Genomic DNA, 20,126 nt, shown 5'->3' with positions numbered 1-20,126 from the left:
AAATACCAATCAGCTTCTCATTTCTACTCACCCTAGTTGTTGGCGAACCAATCATATTCTCTATCTATGATATCACCACTCCACAAAACTGAAGTACAATCTCTATCTAGCATGCTGATGGATATAGACCAAAGAGACACTGGAGAGCTGTGTAGTGGTTCTGAGAACTGAAGAACAAACAGACAGGCACGATGAATGGTGGAGTTCTGCTGCCTCGAGACACCGAAAAATAAGTGTGAGACAAATGTCTGTGACAGCTAAAACAAGCAGCCATTGTGAGCATAATGAACTGGAGAAAACAGCCAGCAGGCTAAATGCAGCTGATGATTGGAGGAGAGGTGACCATGTGACTGTTTTAGATCAATAACAATGACATCAGAGGAGATGAGAAGCAGAGAGACATTAAACTAAAATGATCTATCATCTACTACACACGCACACACACACACACACACACACACACACACACACACACACACACACACACACACACACACACACACACACAGAGCTTCTAGTTTTCTAAACCCCCCCATTTCTCTTCGGTGTCCTTGAGACACATACATGTATAGGCTACACAGTAACATACACTAACGCATACTCAGTTCACTGCACACGGCCTCTCTGACAGAGTACTTCATAGTTTCATCTGCCTCTATATTCAGAGCAACTCTCATGCTGTAAGAATCCCAGAGGAATAGGTCATGTGGAGCTGCATGAACTAATTTATATTCTGTTCTTTACTGTGTTTGCGATCGGGATGCCTTTCAACCATAGCCAATTGATCTATTATACAGTAGGGAAACAAACTGCACTCACAGTACCACTGCGTGCTGTTGTAAACTATTTTTGGAGAACCTTGGGAAAACATAATTGACTGAAGTGGCATAGAGAAAGGAAGCTTTTAGAGGCATTAAGTGACTTCAGGGAGTTGACAGTCCCTGCTGACTTGATTTACTTTGTTAAATGAGTTACAGTATGGTGACCATTGGGGGAGGTGGCAGGTAGACTAGTGGTTAAGAGCGTTCCACAGGGATGCTGGCCCATGTTGACTCCAATGCTTCCCCCAGTTGTGTCCATTTGGTGGTGGACCATTCTTGATACACACGGGAAACTGTTGAGCATTAATTACCCGGCTGCTTTGCAGTACTTGACACACTCAAACCAGTGCGCCTGGCACCTACTACCATATCCTGTTCAAAGGCACTTACATATTTGGTCCTGCCCATTCACCCTCTAAATGGCACACATACACAATCCATGTCTTAATTCTCTCAAGGCTTAAAAATATTTGATATTTATTTAACCTGTCTCCTCCCCTTCACCTACATAGATTGAAGTGGATTTAACAAGGAATAACAATAAGGGATCATAGCTTTCACCTGGATTCACCTGGTCAGTCTATGTCTTTGAAATGTTCCTAATGTTTTGTCCACTCAGTGTATACTGTGTGCTATACATGTGACAGACAGGAAGTTCTGGAAACTTAATCCAGGGCCTCTGGGTTACGTGGTCAGCATGTTTGAGCTGTATAGAGCGGTTCACAACATACATGTCCCCTAGTCTGTTTTCTTTCCATAAAAATATCAGGATACGTGAGAGGCGTACACCTTGACCTCACCTTGTGTGTACATGAGTTTTATGTTTGTGGTTAAGAGACGTGCATGTCTGTATGTGTGTGATCCATAACTTACCTCCTCTCATCACATGTATGTGCATAGCTTGACCCTTCTCCTCATTATCGTCCCCAGGCCACCACCAGCCACCCATGGCCAGAGGAGGCTACATGCGCTCCCCCTCGTGGACCCGTTGCAGCAAGGCTGAGCCCCCCAGGGAGAGGAAGCACCACAGTGACTCCGACACCACCGCAGAGCCCTTAATGAAGCTGGAAAGGCCTAAGCAGCCCTGAGAGCCCACGGGTCTGGCCCGGAAAGAGAGAGGCCCAGAGCGGACACACCGAGAGCGGGCACAGAGACCACACCAACTGCCCCAACCCCTGGTCTGGGCACTGAGACAACCATGGTGCTGAAGACACTACAGACAGACTGAGCTCTCGATGCTGTGCACTGTATTATAAACTTAACATGAAACAACGGCTGTGAGTGAAATACACACAGACACAGATGCAAACACACAAAATGACACACGGATATCTTCAAAACCACACACACGTACACACATGCTATTTATTGTGTTTTCCATGCAAGGGGTTCCACTGGCACAAACACTGGAGGTCCAGTGTGATTTTTGAGGCTTTGTTTGGGGTGAACATCAGGGTATAAGGCTGTCCCTGTGTGGGGAGAATGCTTGGCTAAAAGCCTCCCTATCCCTGCAGCATCTTAGGGGTGGGGGAGTGGGCTTGGAGGGGTGGGACGGACCCTGAAATCTGTGACAACCTCGGCTACAAAATATCATGTGGCGAAGTTAACAAGAATACCCACTCCAGTCAAATAAATGACTGGAATATGGATGACATTATGCGATAGTACAGCAGGCTATCTGGAAGTCTTCTTTGTAATTAGAATAAGAGTCCAACCTGAATCTATTGCACAATGTTCTTCCTTAAAGTACCAGGGCCATCTGCTCTCTGAATGACTTTCTGTAGGTTGTACCTAACAGGAGGCAATGAGCAGTGTTTCAGTGGGGCCACTCTCCATCGCTCTCTTTTATTTCCATCCTCTCCCTCTCTCTCTTCTTCTACCTCTCTCTACCTGAGAGGAAACCGGTGTGGCCACAGTAAACTAAATGTATTTGCAGATATATGAGAAACGACAGCAGCCCTTCTCACCAACATTACATTCAACACTGTGGATCTTGTCCTTTGCCAAACCAAGTGATGTGGGGATGAGTGGTGAAAAAAATAAACAATTTCATGCAAACAAAGTGAATTTTCTCTGTGGGTGATTTTTGCATTAGAGCACTAACCAAACATTGTGTAGGTTGTCTGATAGGGTATTATGAGCAGCAGTCTGAGCCTTTCATTATTTATGCTCAACAGACCAAACAAACAAACTCTCTGATTCCTGCCAGGAACACTGTGGAGGAAGAAAACCCAGCATCAGCAACATGAAAACAGTTCAATTGAAACCACATTGAAATACTTCAGAGTACACACTTAATCACACAGTGGACAGAGAAGTATTGAATAGCAATAATGTTTAAACGGTCAAAGGAATATCCTTAATTTACTCTCGTCAGCTTCGCCAAAATCAATGGGCTCTGGCAGCTCTGTAGAGGTTTAAAATGTCTGCTTTTTAAATGGTGACTGCAGGTTCCTAACTGAGCAGATAGAGGGCAGAACAGAATAAAGTGGGGAATGCAGATGGACTTACAGTATACAGTCATACAGATATCCATAAACAGCTTTATACCACGGCATTGTTGAATACTCGTTTCTGATTGGCTTGATGTGCATTCTCGAGTGTGCATTATTTAAGTGATAATGCCCGAGAAGCTGGTGTTTGGAGGATATATTATGTGCATTCTCGAGCGTGCATTATTTAAGTAATAATGCCCGAGAAGCTGGTGTTTGGAGGATAAATTATGTGCATTCTCGAGCGTGCATTATTTAAGTAATAATGCCCGAGAAGCTGGTGTTTGGAGGATATATTATGTGCATTCTCGAGCGTGCATTATTTAAGTGATAATGCCCGAGAAGCTGGTGTTTGGAGGATATATTATGTGCATTCTCGAGCGTGCATTATTTAAGTGATAATGCCCGAGAAGCTGGTGTTTGGAGGATATATTATGTGCATTCTCGAGCGTGCATTATTTAAGTAATAATGCCCGAGAAGCTGGTGTTTGGAGGATATATTGGTACAGGTGCTGTTAGGCCCGAGACGAAGTGGAGGGCCGGCAAACCGTGCCAATATATCCTCTAAACACCGGCTTCTCGGGCATTATCACTTTTATACAATGGGTCACCAACATATTATGGGCTCTCCGGAGGGTGGTATGGCCTGCACAACGCATCACCAGGGGAAAACGGCCTGCCCTCCAGGACACCTACAGCACCCGACGTCACATTTTCACAGGAAGGCCAAAAAGATAATCAAGGACAACAACCACATGAGCCACGGCCTGTTCCTGCCACTATCATCCAGAAGGCGAGTCAATACAGGTGCATCAAAGCTGGGACTGAGAGACTGAAAAATAACTTCTAAATCTCAAAGCCATCAGACCGTTATACAGCCGTCACTAACACAGAGAGGCTGCTGCCAACATAGAGAACTTAAAATCAGTGGCCACTCTAACAAATGGATCACTAGTCACTTGATTAATGCTACTTTAATAATGATGTTTACATATCTGGCATTACTCATCTCATATGTATATACTGTATTTTAAACCATTTATTGCATCTTGCCTATATGCTACTCGGTCATTGCTCATCCATATATTTATATGTACATATTCTTATTCCATCCCTTTACTTAGATTTGTGTGTATTGGGTAGTTGTTGTGGAATTGTTAGATTGTTGTTGCTATTCCTGCACTGTCGGAAATAACGCACAAGCATTTCGCTACACTCGTAATAACATCTGCTAACCATGTGTAAGTGACCAATAGAATTTGATTTGATATTCAAATAATGATTGACAATTTCATTAAAAACCTCATTTTCATTTATTTATTTATTCAGAATATTTCATCCTTCCACAAGATATAGTCCTGTCACAAATCTAGGGTTGCTACCCCAGCCGGCTGGTCGTTCGTTCTATCGGTTCGGTTGCCAGAGACGCAACTCAGTCGTTCAGCATTTTTGTTCTGTATCTATGAACGTGACCCCGTCGTTCATTCTAAATGTTCCATTGCCACACTGGCTCGCAATGTTCATATCCCTTGCTTACTAGCTAGCCAACTACAGCTACTTTACAGTCACGTCAAAAAGTACAGCCAGAATAGCAGCAAAGTAGCAACATGTACAGGAACTACAGGAGGCTGTTGAGGGGAGGATAGCTCATAATAATGGCTGAAATTGAGTGAATGGTATCCTTAGCAGCATATAAATGGGGATCCATAAGAAATACAAATACCATTTAATTTATTCCGTTACAGCCATTACCGTGAGCCCATCCTCCCTAATTAAGGTGCCACCAACCACCAACACACAGAGGCATGGACTGTGTACATGTAACTGCCAAAATAAACCCGAGGAATGAGTAAATGAGGAATACCAAGTTCATAGAAAGCAGGTGCTTCCACACAGGTGTCGTTCCTGAGTTAATTAAGCAATTAAAATCCCATCATGCTTAGGCTGGTGTATAATATTGCTGGGAAAGCCATTCTTTTTGGCTACAATCCACAGGGCAGGCATGCTCACTGAATGGTTTGACGAGCATTAAACGATGTAAACTATATGCCATGGCCATCTCAGTAACCGGATCTCAACCTAATTGAACACTTACGGGAGATTCTGGAGCAGCGCCTGAGACAGCATTTTCCACCACCCTCAACAACAAAACAATTCCAAATGATGGAATTTCTCATAGAAGAATGGTGTCACATCCCTCCAGTATAGTTCCATACACTTGTAGAATCTGTGCCAAATTGCATTGAAGCTGTTCTGGCTCGTGGTGGCCAAGCACTCTACTAAGTCACTATGTTGGTGTTTCCGTCATTTTGATAGTTACCTGTACACTACTGTATATAAAGCAACACAAAATGTGCCCCCTGTTACTATGGAATGGGATTTCACATCCAGTATAACCAGTGGCACAAATACTCCTGATTTAGGTCATCCTTACAGCACTGTGAGGTCAGAAAACAAATAATAACAACTCATAGATATGCATTCACACTGGGACATAAAATCTTGTTTTTATTGGTGAATGTCAGATGTTGATAATATATCACACAGCAAACTTCACAATTCTGGATGTATTGTAGTGTTGACTTTCATTGAAACAGTCATGTAAACATTCCTTATAGTGCTTTAAGCAAGATCACTAGATAAACTGAGCCACAAGAACCAGCAGTCAGTCAATCAGGCAGAAAAGCAGGATTGGAATTTAAACACAGTTTAGGCTACACCAAGACATCTGGAATGTACTGTAAAAACATCTGCTTTTTTGTTTACACTGACCCACACAACGAGGCATAGAAGTAGAAATATATTGTTTTATACATATGGTCCGGAGTGTAACAATGCTCATTTTATGTATAAATCCATGAATCAATGTAGGTAATTGCAGAGTTCAAAAAACTGTCAGAAATACTGAGATTGAGTGAGGTAGTGACACCTTTATTTTCAGCAGTAAAAGGTTCAAAACAACCTTCAGGAAGTGCAATGCAGATCGGTACAACATTATCTCATTACTTCTCCCAAAACCATCTATTCTGAGAAGTGAATACCAAAACCCCTCTACAGGGTTTCTCGGGGGTGTGGGGAGTAAGCACGGCTCAGCTGGCGTCGCTATGGAGATATACAGTACCAGTTAAAAGTTTGGTTTTTATTACTATTTTCTACATTGTAGAATAATAGTAAAGACATTGAAAACTATGAAATAACACATATGGAATCATGTAGTAACCAAAAATATAAAAATACATTTTGTTTTGGTTACTACAGGATTCCATTGTTTTGAAACGGATGACTATTTGTCTGTAATAAAGCCCTTTTGTGGGGAAAAACTCATTTTGATTGGCTATGCACACCCAGGCCCACCCATGGTGCGCCCCTGCCCAGTCATCTGAAATCCATAGATTAGGGCATAATGATTTTTTGCAATCAACATATTTCCTTATATGAACTGTAACTCAGAAAAATGGATGTGTTTATATTTTTGTTCAGTATACACACATATCTCAATACTTCACAAAAGATGTTTGAAGTTCATCTGTTGTCAGTTGACTTAGCAACATTGAGAGAGCATAAGAGGTGAGGTAGTGTATACTAGTTGTACTCAGAAATAGAGCTTGTCAGAAGCTGTTTTCCTGTGGGGGAAAGTGGGCAGGTAGAGGTGTGGCTATTGTTTTTCGCAAAAGACTGAAAAATGACATTTAGAAGACGTGTTCTCTTCAATTATACCTACTAACAGTTTGAACCTCAACCAGAAAGAGGATAAAATACAATGTAAATGTCATACTGTCCCACTGTTAGTCTGCTCTGCATGGACTGGATTTCTGCTGAGCTTTCTGAAAACCCTCTGCAGTCACATGGCTGTTTAGTTAACAAGTGTCAATGACTGAAGAGAGACATGGGAACATGGGTGCCTCAGGGGGAATCGGGGGGTATTAATACACACTTGTACATGTGTGAAATAGGGCAAATAAGCACCCACCTAATTATTACAATGGTGCAGCACACACTCACATAGACCTTCATGATCCAATATGAAATCTAAGAAAACATCTCATATGAGACATGTACACCAGAAACGGGTCATTTTGATGGGGGTGGGGGCCACAAAAAAACAGATCTCATGACGGGCCACAGTTGCTCAAGGGTCTGCATACCTACATCGACATTTTTCATGCAATTCTTCACATTTTGCCATTGGATGGAGAGAAAAGGTTGCAGTTTTAGAGCTAATTTCCTGCAATTCTACACAGTTTGCCACAGGGTGGAGAAACATTTTTGCAGTTTTTAAAATGATATCGGAGTGAGACTGACGAACAAAATCGTTGGGAGCCTCCTGGCCGGTATTTCAACCATAACAAGTTTAGATAGCAAGCCACTAAACGAACTCCATAAATCTAAAGAAAATTACTAACTGACTAACATAACAGAAAAACTGATGCGCAACCAAATGTAGAAATTGCACCTGGTGTATTTTAACTCACAACAGTAAATTGGGGGGGATTGACCCAAGGGCCTTCAAAATGGGGGCTTCCGACAGCAACCCATCCTTGATGTACATGATCACATATTCATACAAAAATTGTCAGACATACTCATCCAACACACAATGAAAAGGTCAAACAATGAATACTATACAACTAAACTCAGCAAAAAAACATCCTCACTGTCAACTGCATTTATTAACAGCAAACTTAACATCTGTAAATATTTGTATGAACATAACAAGATACAACAACTGAAACAAACTGAACAAGTTCCACAGACATGTGACTAACAGAAATGGAACAATGTGTCCCTGAACAAAGGGGGGTCAAAATTAAATGCAAGTCAGTATCCGGTGTGGCCACCAGCTGCATTAAGTACTGCAGTGGATCTCCTCCTCATGGACTGCACCAGATTTGCTAGTTCTTGGTGTGAGATGTTTCCCCACTCTTCCACCAAGGCACCTGCAAGTTCCCAGAAATTTCTGGGAGGGAACGGCGCTAGCCCTCACCCCCCGATCCAACAGGTCCCAGACGTCCAGACGTGCTCAATAGGATTGAGATCCGGACTTTTCGCTGGCTAGGGCAGAACACTGACATTCCTATCTTGCAGGAAATCATGCACAGAACGAACAGTATGGCTGGTGGCATTGTCATGCTGGAGGGTCATGTCAGGATGAGCCTGCAGTAAGGGTACCACATGAGGGAGGAGGACATCTTCCCTGTAACGCACAGCGTTGAGATTGCCTGCAATGACAACAAGCTTAGTCCAATAATGCTGTGACACACCGCCCCAGACCATGACGGACCCTCCACCTCCAAATCAATCCCGCTCCAGAGTACAAGCCTCAGTGTAACACTCATTCCTTCGACGATAAACGCAAATCTAACCATCACCCTTGGTGAGACAAAACCGTGACTCGTTAGTGAGTGAAGAGCACTTTTTGACAGTCCTGTCTGGTCCAGCAACGGTGGGTTTGTGCCCATAGGCGACGTTGTTGCAGGTGATGTCTGGGGAGGACCTGCCTTACAACAGGCCTACAAGCCCTCAGTCCAGCCTCTCTCAGCTTATTGTCTGAGCACTGATGGAGGGATTGTGCGTTCCTGGTGTAACTCGGGCAGTTGTTGTTGCCATCCTGTACCTGTTGCAGGTGTGATGTTCAGATGTACCAATCCTCTGCAGGTGTTGTTACACGTGGTCTGCCACGGCGAGGATGATCAGCTGTCCGTCCTGTCTCCTGTAGCGTTGTTTTAGGCTTCTCACAGTACAGACATTGCAATTTATTGCCACATCTGCAGTCCTCATGCCTCCTTGCAGCATGACTAAGGCACATTCACGCAGATGAGCAGGGACCCTGCGCATCTTTATTTTGGTGTTTTTCAGAGTCAGTAGAAAGGCCTCTTTAGTGTCCTAAGTTTTCATAACTGTGACCTTAATTGCCTACTGTCTGTAAGCTGTAAGCTAACAACCGTTCCACAGGTGCATGTTCATTCATTGTTTAAGCATGGGAAACAGTGTTTAAACACTTTACAATGAAGATCTGTGAAGTTATTTGGATTTTTATGAATTATCTTTGAAAGACAGGGTCCTGAAAAAGGGACATTTCTCTTTTTGCTGAGTTTATAAAAACAATATATTTTCCCTGTGACAAAGATGTGACGACCATGGTCTCTAGGGCCTTAGAATGACCACACAGGACATGGTGCCTTCTTAAACCTGACACCCTTTCCTGATATCAGTCTGTCTGGGTCATGTCAAGTGCCCTCCTCTCACCATATGAAGTCTCAACATGTCCCTCCAGTGGCCTGGTTGGGTGGGGGCCAGGTCAGACGTGGTGTCAGTCTACAGGTAAAGAGCCTGTTTGCATTGCTGCTCCTGGGGGGGGCTCTTCCGTCCCCCGGTCCTTGTTCCAGTTCCTGAGGCCCTCAGGAAAGGAGGTGTCTTCCTCCATGGCCCCCGTCCCATCAACAAACTCCTCATATGTAGACTTCTCCTCGTAGGGGCGAGGACCCAGCAGCTCCAGAATATCAGACTTGTCCAGAACCTCCTTCTCCAGGAGACGCCTCCCCACCTGGAAGGGAGACACAGGGGAGCGGATGGAGGTTAGACCACTTTTCAACCATGTTCTACAGTTGAAGTCGGAAGTTTACATACACCTTAGCCAAATACATTTAAACTCAGTTTTTCCACAATTCCTGACATTTAATCCTAGTAAACATTTCCTGTATTAGGTCAGTTATGATCACCACTTTATTTTAAGAATGTGAAATGTCCGAATAATAGAGAGAATTATTTATTTAAACTTTTATTTATTTCATCACATTCCCAGTGGGTCAGAAGTTTACATACACTCAATTAGTATTTGGTAGCATTGCCTTTAAATTGTTTAACTTGGGTCAAACGTTTCGGGTAGCCTTCCACAATAAGTTGGGTGAATTTTGGTCCATTCCTCCTGACAGAGGTGGTGTAACAGAGTCAGTTTTGTAGGCCTCCTTGCTCGCACACGCTTTTTCAGTTCTGCCCACAAATTTTCTATAGGATTGAGGTCAGGGCTTTTCGATGGCCACTCCAATACCTTGACTTTGTTGTCCTTAAGCAATTTTGCCACAACTTTGGAAGTATGCTTGGGGTCAATGTCCATTTGGAAGACCCATTTGTGACAGAGCTTTAACTTCCTGATTGATATCTTGAGATGTTGCTTCAATATATCCACATCATTTTCCTCATGATGGCATCTATTCTGTGAAGTGCACCAGGCTCTCCTGCAGCAAAGCACTCCCAGGGCATGATGCTGCCACCCCCATGCTTCACAGTTAGGATGACGTTCTTCGGCTTGCAAGCCTCCCCCTTTTTCCTCCAAACAGTGGCCAAACAGTTCTATTTTTGTTTCATCAGACCAGAGGACATTTCTCCAAAAAGTATGATATTTGTCCCCATGTGCAGTTGCAAACCGTAGTCTGGCTTTTAATTGGCGAATTGGAGCAGTGGCTTCATCCTTGCAGAGCGGCCTTTAAAAAAAAAAAAGTTACCTTTATTTAACTATGCAAGTCAGTTAAGAACAAATTCTTACTTTCAATGACGGCCTAGGAACAGTGGGTTAACTGCCTGTTCAGGGGCAGAAAGACAGATTTGTACCTTGTCAGCTCGGGGATTTGAACTTGCAACTTTCCGGTTACTAGTCCAACACTCTAACCACTAGGCTACCCTGCCGCCCCTTTCAGGTTATGTCGATATAGGACTCGTTTTACTGTGGATATAGATACTTTTGTACCTGTTTCCTCCAGTATCTTCACAAGGTCCTTTGCTGTTGTTCTAGAATTGATTTGCACTTTTCACACCAAAGTATGTTAATCTCTAGGAGACAGAACGCGTCTCCTTCCTGAGCGGTATGACGGCTGCGTGGTCCCATGGCGTTTATACTTGTGTACTATTGTTTGTACAGATGAAAGTGGTACCTTCAGGCATTTGGAAATTGATCCCAAGGATGAACCAGACTTGTAGAGGTCTACATTTTATTTTCTGAGATCTTGGCTTATTTCTTTTGTTTTTACCATGAGGTCAAGCAGAGGCACTGAGTTTGAAGGTAGGCCTTGAAAAACATCCACAGGTACACCTCCAATTGACTCAAATTATGTCATTTAGCCTATCAGAAGCTTCTAAAGCTAATAAATAATGTTCTGGAATTTTCCAAGCTGTTTAAAGGCACAATCAACTTAGTGTATGTAAACTTCTGACCCACTGGAATTGTGATAGAGTGAATTATAAGTGAAATAATCAGTCTGTAAACAATTGTTGGAAAAAATTACTTGTGTCATGCACAAAGTAGATGTCCTAACCAACTTGCCAAAACTATAGTTTGTTAATAAGAAATGTGTGGAGTGGTTGAAAAACAAGTTTTAATGACTCCAACCTAGGGGCATGTAAACTTCCGACTTCAACTGTATATACCTTTCTGATACATTATCAATGTGTTTGCCATCCTATTTATCCCCCTCTTAGGGTTAAAACCTCTTTGGGCTCGGGGGCAGTATTTTGACATCTGGATGAAAAGCGCGCCCAAAGTAAACTACCAGTTACTCAAGCCTAGAAGCTAGGATATGCATATAATTGATAGATTTGGATAGAAAACACTAACCTTTCTAAAACTTTTCAAATAATGTCTGTGAGTATAACAGAACTGATATGGCAGGCGAAAACCCGAGGACAACCCCCCTTCCTTTCCCCCTACCTATGGCTACCACTAGATGTTAACAGTCTTTAGAAAGAGTTTCAGGCCTGTTTTTGGAAAAATGACCTAGAATTTTAAGTTTTTCTAAGTGGCTCCCATTTTGGCTGTAGTGTTTTCATGCGCGTGGATAAGAGTGCATTCTTTGTTGTTTATCTCCAGGTGTAGACAATAACGATTCTCAGTCTTAAATTTGATCTGTTATTTACGTATTAGTGTACCTGAGGTTTGATTATAAACATTGTTTGAGTTGTTTGGAGAATTTTATTGGTAACGTTTGGGATTCATTTTGTATGCATTTTGAGGGAAACAGGTGGATTATTAAATGAAGCATGCCAGCTAAACTGAGTTTTTGGGGATATAAAGAAGGACTTTATCGAACAAAAATGATCATTTGTGATGTAGCTGGGACCTTTTGGAGTGCCAACAGAAGAAGATCTTCAAAGGTAAGGCATTTATATTATCGCTATTTCTGACTTGGTTGAAAAATGTTTTTAATACTTTTGTGTGTGGGGTGCTGTCCTCAGATAACCGCATGGTGTGCTTTTGCCTTAAAGACTTTTTGAAATCTGACAGAGTGGCTGGATTAACAAGAAGTTAAGCTTTATTTTGACGTATGACACTTGTATTTTCATGAAAGTTAAATGTGACCATTTCTGAATTTGAATTGTGCGCTCTGCAATTTCACCGGATGTTGTCGAGGTGAGTCGCTAGCGGAACGCCTGCTCCAGAGAGGTTAAGAGACTTGGACCTCCTCTCTCGATATCTCACTCCTCTGTCACCATCTCTCTCCTACATACCCCTCCCTCCCCCTCACCTTCTCCACCACATCTCTCTTCTCAGTGATGAGCTGGTGTGTGCGTTGGAAGGCAGCGTCTATGAGTGAGCGGACCTCCTGGTCTATGAGCTAGGCCGTGGGCTCGCTGTAAGGCTTCTCCATCACCATCTCTCCCTGCCTGGGGAGCTCAAAAGAAACCTGGCCCACCACCTCACTCATCCAAAACTGAACCACCTGAGAGAAGGATTGAGGGGGGGAGAGAGGTTAATTACAGTGTGTGTGTGTGTGTGTGTGTGTGTGTGTGTGTGTGTGTGTTTACCTGTGCGTAGGCAGACTGCGTGACCTTCCTGAGGTCATCCTGTGCCCCTGTGGTGATCTTCCCAAAAAAGACCTGCTCTGCCACGCGCCCCCCCCAGCATCATACACATCCTGTCAAACAGCTGCTCCCGCGTGAACAGGTACTGTTCCTTAGGGAGGTACTGAGCATACCCCAAACCCTTCCCCCGGGGGATGATTGACACCTGGGACAGGAGAGGAAACCAACAGGTAAGATCCTACATTCTGCTCAGGGTGAAATTGAGGGATAGGTAGAACAGGGACAGTAAGGAGAGAAGAGACAGTGGTTGGGGATAAAAAGGTGATAGAAGAGGAGAGAATGCTATTGAGGTGGGAAGAGGGGAGGAGATGGCCACACAGCGTGTTCCAGGTACCAGCCTACCACAGCATGGCCAGCCTCGTGGTATTCTACAGTAGTCTTCTCTAATGGCTGTAGTACCTGGGTCTTTCCTGGGGGAAAGGAGGGCATGTTTACAACCACAAAGTGTGTGTGAGTTTCATGTCTCAAGGCTGCACTTTTGTGGTGTTAGGGGAGGGGGATTGGTTACTTCAGGAGTAAAAGAGTGCCCTCACTGGCGCCGACAGACAGGCCAGAAACGTCAACACCAGTCAGTCTGACAGTTACATTCCAAAGATGAACTCCCCGTTTGAGCCCTGACCCCTGACATCCACTCTCCCCACCATCCCCCAGTCAGTGACAGTAGCTTACCTCCGACAACCCTCTCGATGGCCTGCTCAAAGTGCTTGACGATGATAGACTCGTTAAGGTAGCGTGCTGCTATCAGGGCCGCCTCATTACACACGTTGGCAATATCAGCTCCTGTATGTTGACAGAACCATGTACTGTGTTCATTTCGTCATTACTTTTAAAGGAATAGTTTGGGACTTTGGCAAATCCCTTTATCTACTTCCCTCACGAGCAAATTCTAACTAGAGTATCGCAAAGACTGGAAGTATTTGGGTAAAGCTAGCACAAAGACGAAGTCTCGCTAATGCTAGTTTGCTTTGGCCTGCAAAGCCACCTCTAACTTCCTTCATACTGGACACAGAGACATAAAAAATGGTATCCATGAGTTCATCTGACTCATTTCCAAAATTTCCTTGCCTCCTATCCCTATTACTGTCCTCCGGATACATAACCTTTCGTTATATAGAAGCTCTCGCTCAGGCTGCAGTTAGTTTCTATGACAGACAGAAGAATGCAGGCTAGTGAGGCCAGGCCAGAGCTGCCTACCATTGTACAGCTGGACTGGACTTGGGGGAAAATGTATCCCAGCCATCAGAAATAGCCTAGATCAGCCATCTCACCTCACTCACAAAGAGTACAACCACATGACATAAAATGTTATTGCAATGTTGGGCACAGCTCAAATCAGACCGCTATCGACACAGATAAGGCAATTAGGCAAGTTATGATATCACTGATAATGGCAAAAACATTTTGCAGTCAGTGCTTTTGCACCTGTACTTTTGCCAAGAATGTGACCAAAAATATGTCTGTGCACTTAAAGTTCTCACTTCTAAAATGGCTTGATTACAAGGACTAATTGTGAGTACAAAAACCACAGGCAAGCTTTTACTGCATTGCTGAGATGGGGTGATGTCAAACTCTAATCATGTCGGCACGGGCTGTAGGAAGTGGTTTCACTACCCAGGGAAAGGGGACAAAAAAAGGTCTTAATCACATTCATTTCAGCCAGGGCTGTATGGGACTAGAATATGGAGACTAGACCGTGGTCCAACATAGATAGACCAGGAGTTTTTCACTGACCACATGACCCAACTGCAAAAAACTCTGGGCTCTAGTTAGAATTTATAGCGCAGGGTTTTTCCTGTTCAGGTGAAACACCTTTCCCTAAACTCACAGGGCCAAGCTCGTTGCTGTGGTAATGGGGGTCAGGAGAGGCGGGACGGCACTGGACAGGCATGGCATGCTAATGTCATGAGATATGCCGGCTGGCTCAGGCTGGGTAATCCCTCAATAGACTGCGCTGAAGATGCTAATCCAATGACAGGGCAGAAAACTCATTCTGTTTGTAGGCTGTGTTGACCAGAAAGGAAGAGTTGTCAGAGAGCAGAGCCAGAACACCAGAGCAAAGAAAGCAAGGCTAATGCCACGTCAATACAGGGGACTCTATTCCAGGTAAACCAGGTTTAATCCAGGTAAACTACGCTCTTTGAGTCACAGTACTGAACACACTGATAAAGCATTTAAGTAGTTTTAACTGTAGAAATAAACATCATTGTGTATACCCTATAGTGGCTAGGTAGCAGCATCTACCCAACTCCACATACTGTGACGTATATGTAGAATGCACTGTGAGGTACTGATAGAGTTGGACTCTGAAAGAGGGGCCAATGAATTGTCTGATAGTCTGTAACAATGGCTGTGTTGATCTGTGGCGACAGGTAGGGACAGATTAGGCCCTGCTAAAGTTAGACTATCTGTACCTACTACAGTATTTAGATCATTGACATAATGTAGAGCTATGACAGAAATAAACAGGTCCAGGCCACACAGATGCTATTTATGGCGTGGACTGACTGTACCGTACCTATGTAAATATGTCTGTCGAAGCGCCCAGGTCTCATCAGTGCTGGGTCCAGGATGTCTGGTCGGTTGGTTCCAGCCAAGACGACCACGTTAGTGCTGGTGTTGAACCCTACAGACCCAACAGAGAAGTGATGGGGAAAAAACAGTTGAGATTGAATGGAAGGGTAACATAATAAACAGGACACAGATAACTATGGTTAATTAAACATGGCACATTCATTGAGTGTCTTTGGGAATCATTTCCCTTTTTTTGCTTCATTTAACCTTCATTTAACCAGTGTAAGACGACCAAACCAGACCTTACCATCCATCTCCACTAGCAGCTGGTTGAGTGTGTTCTCCTGCTCCCTCTGTCCCCCAAAGTTCCCTCTGCCTCTCTTCCTGCCCACAGCATCTATCTCATCGATGAACAGGATGCAGGGGGCGTTCTTACGGGCCATGGCAAACATATCCCTCACCTGGAAAAGGGAAAGGAATGGGTTACATTACTGCGTAGGTCCACAGCACAACAAATCAACACTTTAGCAAAGTTTATCATGCTTTTTCTATAAAACTGATGTCAATACAGTGATACATGTATTTATTCCCATGGAGGAGTGAAACAAGTGCGTGACCTCAAAGCAAATATTTAGACAAAAAGAGGAAAAGCTAACAGAAATCCACCCTGTTATCCAACTGTCCCTCTTCCTCCCCTCTGGGGTAATACTCACCCTGGCTGGACCCACACCAACAAACATCTCCTGGAACTCAGATCTGTTGACGGGCTGTGGCCTTGGCTAGCAGGGTCTTCCCTGTGCTGGGGGGACCCGACAACACTGCACCCTGGGAAGCACATGGTCATAGCTGGTATAAGTGGACACTCTTGTGAGTACTTGGAGGTTAGAGTGCAGTGGTGACTGAGATGCAAAGGAAATGTCTATGCAAACAAACAGCCAATTAACTATAATCTCAGCTCTTCATACTGCATAGACAAATTCAACTGCACAGTGGTTTCCTGGCATGGCCATGAAATCCAACACACTGCTATTTTATCTCTTGGTGAGCATCATCCTGAACAACAGGTTAATCCGAGTAGTCTTTCAGATGCTGGTATGGCATCTAAAGAAAGAGTTACTTTGGGGATCTTGGCTCCTAAGTCCTGGTACTGCCGGGGGTTCTTCAGGAAGTTGACAAACTCTAGGATCTCCAGCTTGGCCTCTTCACAGCCCGCCACATCCTTAAATCTCACGTCAATGTTGTCCTTCATGATCTTGGCCTTGGATTCGCCCATGCTGAAGGGGTTGCCCCGCCCCGGCCTCCTGCCATTGGTCCCTGGCGCATGGTGAAGAGCAGGAAGCCAACCAGCAACAGGGTTGGAAGAATGCTCATCAGGAAAGTACTATATATAATTAAGAGAGGAGAGATCATCATTAAGGGGCCAATCAATCTATCAACATCTCCAGGGTCAGTGAGAGCATGATAGAGAGGACCTTCAAATGAGCTTCAACCCCACAGCTCCTAATCTGAACAACATTCAAATAAAGTCTTCCTGTTCCCACAGCTCTCCACCCATCCCATGGCCTAGACCTCATGATGTCTCACCCGTCGCTCTGGCTTCCATAGATCACCGGTACTCTGTGTGTAGAGTCCAGGCCCATCTCCTGCTGGGCCAGCTCCAGGTTGCGTTCAAACGTCTCCACGCTGCCGATGTTGAACCACAGGTAGCTCTGTGACACACAGAGAGACAAGGTGAACACACTTATAACTGTTGGCATTCCTCACTGGTTAAATTCTAAGCAAAACATTATGGAACGTAAACACATAAGACTAAAGAATACATCTAAATCCAAATGCTTATCTTACTAACTTGTAAACTCTATACATGTCTTGATGTCCAAAGAAAGGGGACCTATCGATAGTGTAAAGAAAAAGAAAAAAACAAGACTCCCAAATGTCTCCCCTGTGATTATTTGGTACATACCACCTCTGACGTGTTGACTCCATGCACTGGGATGACTCTGACATACTGTTTGTTGACTACCTCCAGACGGTCCACCTGTACAGAGAACACATCAGACACATCAAAGAATGAAGCCCTCAGACTCACTGTTCCACACACAAACAATGACATAACAGCTCCAGGCATGAAAACACATGCAATAATACTTTACTTATGGGTCTTATAAAACGTTATTACATAGTAACTAGTGAAGATAAAGTAAACATAGCCTCTGTCTCTCACCAGTCCTCTAGCCAGGTAGTTAATTACAAAGTCCTTCCAGGAGACCTCCTTCCCAGTCTCTCGGAAGTAGAAATACAGGAACGCAGAGGCCATGCCGGCGAATCCGATCACGACATTGCAGAGAAAACAATGAGGGGAAACGGGGTGGAAATGATGTATACAGAAGACCGTCTCATCAACACACACACACACAAGCGAACACACACAGACACAGTGTCTGAGTGGAAGCAGACAGAGTGGGGCTCTGGCCACCGTCTGCCTCACTCTCATGCAAACTGTCAACTCCCCCATTAGCAGTATGATAAAAGGTGACCCTTTATCCTCTTACACAGCAGCCCTTCAGAAATAGAACTAAACTTTTTTTACTTTCCTCTCTCTTCCATTACATAACAGGCTGCCAAACAAGGACGTGTTTATGTAGCGTCTCTGGTTCAGATCAGGTAGATTAAAAGGGTGTAAAATCAAACATGAATGATGACAGAGTGCTGTTGCTACGGAGAAAACAGGCACACCTTGTTTGTTTACATGTCTGCTCTGTAGAAAGCGGAGGCTTTGAAACAGACCTGGAAGCGTGTCCACCAGTCTGATTCATCCTTCCTTCCGCCTCTCCTCCTCTCTCTCTCGTCACTTTCATTTTGTCCCTCTTCTCCTCCGCCCTGTGATTCTGGCTCTTTGGTCTTCTCATCTAAACAAGCAAAATGACACAAGAAATGAAATCACAGACAACTGACTGTCCATCATTGACATCCCAGTGTTTTAACAGTGTGCCAGTAGAGAGACAGGATACAGGCCATCAGTCATACCTCCGGTCTCTTCAGATGATTTGTTCACTCCAGGAGTGTCCGCACTCTTTGGGAAGAACTTCTCAAATCCTGAAGCAATTAAAACATGGAATTAGCATAGGGATTAAAGATGTAGGATGCAATCAAACAACAAGAAAAATGAATTGCACAGTCATCTGTAATTTCCATGGTCATTACATGCATAAATGATAACATCAACACATTCCTGGTGTGAGAGTGATTAACCTTGTGGGGGATTGGAACTGAGCAATCGAGCCAATGTGTAAATGCATTGATTTAATCCATGGGATTGATTATTTTTAATGTGGAACAGGATTGGATTAAGCGCAGGATTGGATTAACACAGCCTACCTTGAATCTCATATTTGAAAGGGTTAACATATCTGCATTAGGCTACTAATATTCAACAATACACAGTTGAAGACAATTCATTTGTTATTCACTGAATATTCTAATTATGCTCCCAAACATTTAAATGGGTATAGCAGCAGACTTACTTTTTAATAGTTTACTCTCTGTTTGTCAGCCCCTCTACAAAACATTTTTGGGTGTGCATCATTTTTTATCCCTTTTACTATTCACTGAATATACAACACATCCACACATCATAATAACTGATTCTTATTATAGTAAATAATATTAAAAAGTCCTTAATAAACAGATTAACTCATTGAACTGTTAGGCTATAAAAGCATCGATTTGGCAAAAGGCCCTTTCACGCAATTTGGGTCAAGACTAGAAAAATACGAAAGGCTCCGATACCGTTGCGACGGGATGCAGTTTGTCAAATTTACGTCAAAAGTAGACTTATTTAGCATTTTATCTAACCCTAACAAATTGTCCTAACTTTAACCAAATTATCATAAAATATTACGATAATTCTCCTAACCTGCTACGAAAAGTCAAATCTGACGTTAATTTGATCAAAATTGGAGAGGTCCCTTCTAGCCATGACCCATAATGTGCTGCAGCGGAGAAGAACCTTCCCCACAGAACGCAGCAACTCGATATGTTATGAAATGAACGAGGGGAAAAAAAGTTTCTTAATACAAGGAAGGGCTCTTTATGTGAGAAACTCTTTGTGACAAAATTCATCAAGTAACTTAAATGTAAATGTAAAGGCAAACAAGGCTTAATCATGCATTTGTAAATATATTGTAAATTTGGCATTAATGTGTGATATCATTACATGGTTATTTTGCAAGTTGACGGCAGATGGAATTATTTCAAGAAATGACACCCTACCTTCGATAATGCGCTAACATTACTGTAGCGAAAAGCTGCAGAGATGGCGGCGCAGCCTCTGCCCCAAACCTGCACCCCGTTCCGCAGGGGCACAACACTCACTGAAAGCAGCCCCATCATGCGAACCATATTTCGGATGATTGAATCTCTTCATTCACTGGTCACATTTTCCACGATG

The 20,126-nt window shown here is 43.5% G+C and overlaps 1 protein-coding gene and 1 pseudogene across 2 annotated transcripts in view; one reads left to right on the top strand and one right to left on the bottom strand.

The window, feature by feature from the left end:
• The window catches only part of LOC118372448 (dysbindin domain-containing protein 1-like), a 42,459-nt gene extending 39,582 nt beyond the window's left edge, over nt 1-2,877 (top strand). For both annotated transcript variants that reach the window (XM_035758351.2, XM_035758352.2), the window contains exon 4: nt 1,752-2,877. In XM_035758351.2, the coding sequence (XP_035614244.1) occupies nt 1,752-1,909 (158 nt within the window). In that variant the 3' untranslated portion in view covers nt 1,910-2,877. The remainder of the gene's footprint in view (nt 1-1,751) is intronic.
• Nucleotides 2,878-4,617: 1,740 nt separating this feature from the next.
• Nucleotides 4,618-19,980, bottom strand: LOC118372433 (AFG3-like protein 1; annotated as a pseudogene).
• Between the last annotated feature and the right edge of the window lie 146 nt (nt 19,981-20,126).

The sequence above is a fragment of the Oncorhynchus keta genome, chromosome 2, assembly GCF_023373465.1.
Source record: "Oncorhynchus keta strain PuntledgeMale-10-30-2019 chromosome 2, Oket_V2, whole genome shotgun sequence".
NCBI lineage: Eukaryota > Metazoa > Chordata > Actinopteri > Salmoniformes > Salmonidae > Oncorhynchus > Oncorhynchus keta.
Note: the sequence above shows the minus strand (reverse complement) of the source record. Positions and strands in the feature narration are given on the sequence as shown.